We start from the raw sequence: 7,753 nt of genomic DNA, 5'->3' as shown, positions 1-7,753 counted from the left end.
CCCTGAGAGGCAAGTGACAAAAAAATCGTTCTGGTGATCCATTTTCAAAGGCTGATTTTAAATAGTTTCCTTTTCTGTGGTTATGACTTAAGAGCAGGTGGAAAAAAAATCTGGGGGAAAATAGTTTAGGCAGGTGAAGAAAAAAATCTTTGTCAGGATATATTTTTTGTTTTTGTTTGTTGTTGTAATACTAATTTTGGCCACATGAGGGCTTAAGTGCACCACCACCCCTACATTAGTCTAAAAGCATTCATATTTAATTCCAACCTACTGGAAGTAAACAATTTTTTTCTTAGTATAGATTCAAATAAATTTCTAGCCAAAAGAAAAACACAACAGTGAGGCAACTTGCTAACACATAATATATGTACCTTGTGTTTAGAGTGCAAACTCACCGTGGAATAAAACATGAACGCTTTAATGCTTTTAGGTAGCGTTGCACTTAAGCCTCTTAATTTAACACAAAAAATTCACCTTCCAAAACTCCAATGGGCAAAACCTATTTTTCCCTACACCATCACAGATGAAGAAAAAATAAATAAATGTAGAAATATTATTCTTTTTTTTTTTGTAAACATAGAAAAGCATTTAGATCAGACCTAGAAAATGGATGACCAGATGTTTTTTTCCCCCCTCACTTTTTGCCTTTCAGGGCTTCTCAGATGAGGAGATTGATACCACTCTATCTTCTCATTTAATTCTCTGCAAGAAAGTGTATTTCCTAAAATGCTTCCAGTTAGTCAAGCTACTATATAACCATCCATCACGGTAAATGTTTATGTAAATAGGGAGAACAGTAAATGAATACAGCTCTGTTCAGCCGCTGACATGAGAATCTTGTGTCAAGAATGTGGCCTTAACTATGTTGTTCTGTCTTCTAGGGATCAGGCTGTTTCTTGGCAGGAAAGAACTTTTCACTGGCTGATGTGACTGTTTATCCAAGCATCTGTTATCTCTTCCGTTTTGGGTATGTTGACTCTGACTATAAAGGACTGCTTGTTAAAATTAATGCATGGATTTTCCAAGGAGCAATGAAATTTGAAGTTGACACCAACTTTTCTCCATTCTGTAGGTTGTGTGAAGAGCGTTACCCTAAACTGGCAGCTTACTACAACTGTCTTAAGGACAGACCCAGCATCAAAGCCAGCTGGCCTCCTACCTGGCTGGAGAACCCACAGGGACAAGACACACTGAAAGACATCTGAGATGCTGGCACACTGGAACTGTTCCTGTTATGTAATATGTAACCACTCCTTCCAATGCACTACTCTATCTGGCAACATTTTTAAGAAATGCACATTTACTGTGGCTGTTAATTTCTAAACAGAAATTGTTTGTGACTTAAACCGCAGATTATTCTTTTTGTGCTGTTAACAAAAGCAATAAAAACTGACATTCAGCTTTGTGTGATTGATTCATTTCAAGCTCAGCACAGAGCACAGAGCCGTCTTTAAGCCCATTTTTAACTGGAATATGTTTTACACAGGTTTATGTAACAGGGAGAAATTATATTAAAATATATCTATAGCTTTCTACACCAAGGTATTTAACCCTAGGCATCAAAACTGGTCTCTCACAGCAGGTTTGAGGTTTGGATGCTATATCTCTTTTCAGGTTGTCTGTCCAATTGTCTCTGTCCGTCCCATTCTCAAGATTACAATATCTCAGGAACACCTTGATGGAATGTCTTTAAATATGGAACAAACTTCCGCTTGGACATAAGAATGATGTGTTTAGGATTTGGTGGTCAACAGTCGAAGTCAGTGTAATGTGATAAAACATGTTTTTGACAAGTGATGACCATTTCACAATTGATCAGACAATGAATTGGTGACACTTTCACTGAAATCATATATACAGTATGTATCAGCAATATAGTAACTTTTATTTAGCCAAAACATGCACTTTATACCTTTTTATTAAAAATAACTCAAAGTTAAAATTATCCTTTATTGATCCCCTTAGGAAAGTATATCTCTGCATTTGACTCATCTAAGTATTAGGAGAAGTGGGCAGCCACCATACGGCGCCAAAGGGCCAACTCCAGATCGGAGCCAGTGACTGAAGAATTAACCTGACGTACATGTTTTGATTGTTAAGTTGAAACCATCTTCTACATTTATTCCCACACCTTACAGTTTTGACAGCAGAGGCCGCTAAACTCAAATAAACTACTGCTGCTTTTACCGTCCTTTTGGTTTGGACTTAAAAATTATGCAAGGCATCCTCCACCTTGTTTCAAAGCGGGTGACAATGTTTACTTTGAAAAAAAAACCCACCATGAGAGTGAATTGTGTGAACTGCAATCAGGTAAACTTGTGTTTTCTCTTTTCCAAGCCATAGCCATCGTATGAATAGTATTTTATATTTGAAAATGAAAATCTCTCTAAACCCTAACCTAACCCCTAAAGTAAGAAAACAGTATGAACATTTGCAGCAGGTTGCAAAATATATAGTGCAGAGGTGAAAATACAACAGGTTGCCACAAAAACAACAGCACACTGATAACAAGACACAGTCAGGTCAGCACAGCAAAATTAGACTAAACTAAGAATTAGAATCCATTTTCACATACAGTACAAGGAACTTGCCATGGTGCTTTGGTGCATAACAATAAACAGAAAGATAAAGAAAGATAAGTGTCAAGAAGCATAAATAGACAATTAACAATAAACTATGAAGAAATATTTACAGTTTTGTGCAAAGTATTATAAAAGTTCACAGTATATAGTTCGATTGTCTCGAAGCCAGGACGTCCAAATATTGATTTTAGGCTGGACTCTGAAACAGCAAATAGACTTGACAGATCATAGTTCGCTGTTTTGACGCTAGTCAGTCAAAATCTGATGTGATGTGTGAAGAACATGTGGCCAATCAGGCTAAGCTATGGCTTAACTGTAAAGGATGTGTCAACAATCAGCAGTGCAAATAGAGCAGACCTACAAATTCAGGGTTGAAGGAGCTATCCTTTGACCACCTGCAGTTGGAGCACCAACTATTTTACTGCAGTTGTGCTTCATGAATCTTTATTCTTTGCAGAGTGTCTTCAAAACTGAGAAGATGAGAACATATTTGATCTTGGTGGGTCTGCTGTCTATATGCAGCCTCTCCATTAGTCAAGGTAATACATGCACTATACTGTCTATTGTAATTATACTCAGTGTCTGTTTCACCATTTACTGGGTATGTGGTACAGTGTATATGTATATGCAAATTTATTTATTTTTCCATTTCTTCAGAATGTAATTCAAGGCATCTGGTCAATGTGGATTTTCCGGGAACAGACATAACATCTGTCTACTCTCCTGATGCTGAGCACTGTCAGCACATGTGCACCCAGCACCCTTCCTGTCTCTTCTTTACCTTTATCCGCGCTGACTGGACCAGAGATAACAGGTACAATACAAGCAATAGACATGTAATTAAAAATAAGTAAATATTAATCTCTAATCTCTAATAATGTCTTGTGAGTGTTACTTTTGTTGACATATTTTTGTATATTTGTTTTTTGCAATTGTGGAGGACCCATTATTAACTTTTAAGTTAAATACATCTGCCCCTCTCTGCAGGCACTTCTACTGCTACCTCAAGTCCACTAGGTCTGGACAGCCCAATGTTCAGACTCCACTTCTGGGCGTCACCTCTGGCTTTTCTCTCAAACCCTGCAGCCCAGACCCACGTAGGTTCATAACCACTTAAAACCACTTTGAAAACTTTTGGTTTAGTCCCAATGCATGGTCACACACTCCTTTACTCTCACTGTCTGTGTGCTAGAGCCTTGCCTGTCCGAGGTGTACCCGAACGTGGACTTCCTAGGGGCAGATTACCAAACCTTGTTTACAGCAGACTATGAAGAGTGTCAGAGAGCCTGCACACAGGAACCTGCCTGTCAGTTCTTTACTTACGTAAATGGAATCTTTTCACTGGAGAAGATCAGGTAACACTGGATCACATAATGTTAGATTGCAGTTGAAATTACACTGTTTTTGGTTGAGATAAACCTCCATGAGCAGTGTTTGTGGCCTTTGAATTTATGACAGATGCCCAGTGCAAGTGGTGAATTATAAGAGAGGAGGAACTAATGTTATAAAGATTTGTTATCTGCCAATTAGTCTATTATTCTACACTACAAAGGTTACTTTGCAAGTTAATAAACTAGACATATCAACCTTTGTAGATATACTTTGTGATTATTTCTTGTTCTGTTTTAGGTACAAGTGCCACCTTAAATTCAGCTGGACAGTTCCAACACCTCCTATTGTGATGGCAAAAGTCGGATGTGTGTCCGGATTCTCCCACAAAACACAAATAAATCAAACCCTTAACTCAGGTACACTAACAGTCATAGCATTCGGAAAGCATCCTGCAGGTTGTTGTGCATGCTTTCTTATTGTGTTATCCATTTTCTTGTACAGCATGTCAAGGCAAGTTTTTCCCAAGCACTGCCATCCCAGGAAATGACATCCAGACACTGCCTGCTGCCTCTCCTGAACATTGTCAGGCTCTGTGCTCTGTTCAGCCACGCTGCACCTTCTTCTCTTTTGACAGGTAGTGTGAAACAAGTGTTTATAGAACTTTTTTTCCCTCTCTGAAGTGGCAAAGTGGCAAAGCTGGTCCAATAAGACAATACAATTAAGTGTTTAGTTATATTAGCTAGTTTGTTGTTCCAGCACCTTAACTGACAGTATCTTAACTTTCCTGATGAAATATTTGGTTGTCATTTTCAGTCCAGTTATGTCTTATTCTAATTCACTTAATGTCAAAATGTACTTTTATTGAAGGTCTCATTTTCTTTTTTCTGCAGTTCTAATTTTAATTGTCACCTGAAGAACAATGTGCATGAAATGGTGACCAGAGCTAAAGAAGGATTCACATCTGGGTTACCAACACGCTTCTGTCAGCTGGATAACAGTATGTATCACTGATCAACACTTCACACTCAGTGTAGATATGTGACATACACTGTCATTTGAGATTTGGTTATTATGTGACATATGATTACAAGACTGCAATCCTTTAGTAAATATGAATGTTTATATGTCCTTCCAGTTCATTGTTCATGGAGTATTTATGTAGTTTAGCTATCAAGTTTAACCCAGTTCCTCTCTGCTAACAGGCTGGATGAAGGTGGCTCATGAAGATGTAGATTTTCAAGGTTCTGATATTCTCTATGAGCTGATGAATGATGCAGAACTATGTCAGAGGAATTGTGACGAGAATGCTAACTGCCAGTTCTACACCTATGTCAACGAAAACTTCTTCAACCCCGTTTATAAGTACAGTATTCTTTATGCATGCACACAAACCTGCTTAAAGACAAATATTTTTTTTAAAAATATAAGTGTACCAGCAATTCAGGCAATACCCACTAATATTCAACTATATAATTTTTTTTGTAGCCCCACTTTAAAATGTGATGCCAGCTGTATTTATGGTGCCTAATCAACGATGCTTTTGATTTTGTGTTCTAGGGATCGCTGTTATCTCAAGCGTGTCGTCACCATGCCTGCTCCTCCTAAAGTTACCAAACTGGCCAATGCCGTGTCTGGATTCTCTCTAAAGAACTGTGTGCAGGGTGCTCTGCCCACACATGGAGACGTTTTAATAAAATAAAGAAAGAAAAAAATAAAGTGCAGAAGACACAAATAATCCAGTAAAAGCAGCAAGCAAAATGTGTGGAGAATTTTATTTACATGATATATGTGATCACTGGCCTCCTCACTCCATGTTGAACCTTCCTCTTTTCAGCTTGTTGCACCACATCTAACTGTGACATGTACTGTTGCATCACATGCATCCTCCAGACCTGGTGCTTTAATACTTCAATATTGCACTTGGTTGAAACATCATCTGATCAATATATATTTAAGCTGTGCGTAAACAAAAGCAATAAATATTTTTGTTTTCAGCCTCCTCTTAGAGATATATGGAATGTAGGAGAAAAAAATTGATATGACATATATCTGTCAGCTATTCAGATGTATTTTCTTGTTTATAAGTAATAAAATAAAGTTAATTTTTTATCATGATGTCATCATGTAATAATTGATACATTATGGGTGTGTGTGTGTGAGAGAGGGAAGGAGGGAGGGGTGTGAGAGAGGTGTTGAAAGCCAGTAGAGGCTCTTATGATGGAAAATATTGGTTATATAGAATCACCTCACAATGTACTATATTTACTGACGGGACCAAGCTAACAAGTCTCGCTGGTGTGCGCTTACGCTGTGGTACTTTTGGAGTTGGGATGGATGAGACGCGGGCCTGTCTGTGGTCGCCGGCGGCCCAGCAGCAGGAGTGAGGAGGACAAGGTCTTTTTCAACCCGGGAGACAGGCGGGCCTTTGTACTGCTTTGTGCCTTTATTTGGATGCGACGAATGCTAAGGATGCGGCTTCGGCCATTGGAGGTGTTGTGTTTCCTCCCACTTACAAGAAATCGATTTCTACAACATAAGTTGCATTTTCGGCTTCCTCTTTGTAATCTTTATCTTTGTATCTCCTGACTTGGTAAAAAGAGCCAACACTATAGGACCTTTTCGGCCTGTTCAGCCATCCTCGGCGAGGCGAAGGTTAACTTCAGATAAACTTGTTCTTACTTTTAATACTGGTTGCTTACAACTTTGCATTCCAAAACATTTGGGGGGACACGCTGGCAGGTGGATTGGAATTGGATTCAGGATTTAAATGCCGGTGGACGGCGACTCGAGGGACACACAATTTACGTGGAAAAAAAAAAACAATGACTCGATAGTGGTATCGCATAAGCCCACAAACGGTTTTTGATTTTCGGGTTTTGGGAAAAAAGTGGAACCGGGTCCTTGATAGATACTCTTACCAGGGAATCTTCATCTGCAGGGGTTAGAAGTGGCCTCGCGACCACCTTCCACTGACTCTGTCACTCAGGCTCGTTTTAGGGGACACCAAACCTGTTTGGCTGCCTTGCCCAGACTCAGGCCTGGCCTGCTTTCACCTCCTGGATGGGCCTGTCCCATGGCCCTCCAGGGGGTCCACTTCCTCGTTCTTCCTCTCCCCCTGGGGGCAGCTTCCTGGGGCATCTAAAAGAGCATATTATATTTTTTCCAGTCAGAAATAACAGTAACAAAGTTTTTTACGTACGGTTACTCTCTTAGTATAATCTATACATGTTATTTTATACAGGAACAAATTTATTACCAAAAACCACATGCCACAATACACTATATATACCTACAATGATCGTCACTCCACATTTAATAAAACCTAAAAGCTACACTGAACAAACTTTACTTTTTAATTCAATGTAACTTGACAGAAATTGTCAAATAGGAGGTTTTTTTAAGGTTATAAAGAGTGTAATCTGTGGAGTGGATAGTTGTGTGAACACAGCTCGCGCCTCATATAGAGCCGGTATGTTGTCCTACTATAATCCATCTACTGTCCCTTTACCTACCTCTTCTCTTCATCTTCCTGTGTCGTCTCGTCTCTGATTCCTGTTCGTTCTCTTTCGCTCCTCTGTTCTTGTCTCTGTCTTCTCCTCCTCTTCGTCTTGCTTCTTCCTTCTCTCTTCTCTCGTTGTCTTCCTGGTCTGTCTTTCCTCTGGTCTCTCCTCTGTTTTCTTGTTCTCCTGTCTGGTTTTTCTCGCTTGTGTCCTCTCTCCTCTCTCTGTTCTCTTCTCTCTCTTGTTGGCTCTCTGGTTCTTGCAGACCAAGAAACATTAAAGCAAAATTGGAGCTTTCACAATTACTATTTTTATACATAACCTTACCAATTATATTGC

At 39.2% G+C, this 7,753-nt stretch overlaps 2 protein-coding genes across 2 annotated transcripts in view; both read left to right on the top strand.

Moving 5' to 3' along the window:
- Positions 1 to 1,399, top strand: part of LOC118342533 (glutathione S-transferase A-like) — a 3,228-nt gene extending 1,829 nt beyond the window's left edge. Inside the window, exons 5-6 of the mRNA XM_035681107.1 lie at positions 882 to 967; positions 1,073 to 1,399. Of these exons, the coding sequence (XP_035537000.1) occupies positions 882 to 967; positions 1,073 to 1,205 (219 nt within the window). The 3' untranslated portion in view covers positions 1,206 to 1,399. The remainder of the gene's footprint in view (positions 1 to 881; positions 968 to 1,072) is intronic.
- A 1,592-nt stretch (positions 1,400 to 2,991) lies between these two features.
- On the top strand, positions 2,992 to 5,998 carry LOC118342831 (coagulation factor XI-like). Its single transcript, XM_035681494.1, has 9 exons — positions 2,992 to 3,121; positions 3,240 to 3,396; positions 3,570 to 3,679; positions 3,775 to 3,937; positions 4,212 to 4,330; positions 4,416 to 4,548; positions 4,805 to 4,911; positions 5,117 to 5,276; positions 5,472 to 5,998. Exons 1-9 carry the CDS (start codon positions 3,019 to 3,021, stop codon positions 5,611 to 5,613), a joined length of 1,194 nt encoding a protein of 397 aa, XP_035537387.1. The 5' UTR covers positions 2,992 to 3,018; the 3' UTR covers positions 5,614 to 5,998.
- The last annotated feature ends 1,755 nt before the right edge of the window (positions 5,999 to 7,753 follow it).

The sequence above is a fragment of the Morone saxatilis genome, unplaced genomic scaffold (genome assembly GCF_004916995.1).
Source record: "Morone saxatilis isolate NCDOM2014 unplaced genomic scaffold, NCSU_SB_2.0 Contig9, whole genome shotgun sequence".
NCBI lineage: Eukaryota > Metazoa > Chordata > Actinopteri > Moronidae > Morone > Morone saxatilis.
This window is presented reverse-complemented; position numbering and strand designations above follow the sequence as displayed.

Bases quoted from the DNA above. Each gene is read 5' to 3' on its own strand.
- LOC118342831 (XM_035681494.1), top strand. From the start codon at position 3,019: ATGAATCTTTATTCTTTGCAGAGTGTCTTCAAAACTGAGAAGATGAGA. The intron at 4,331-4,415 runs GTACACTAACAG...TTTCTTGTACAG, and splicing joins AAATCAAACCCTTAACTCAG to CATGTCAAGGCAAGTTTTTC. The intron at 4,549-4,804 runs GTAGTGTGAAAC...TTTTTTCTGCAG, and splicing joins ACCTTCTTCTCTTTTGACAG to TTCTAATTTTAATTGTCACC.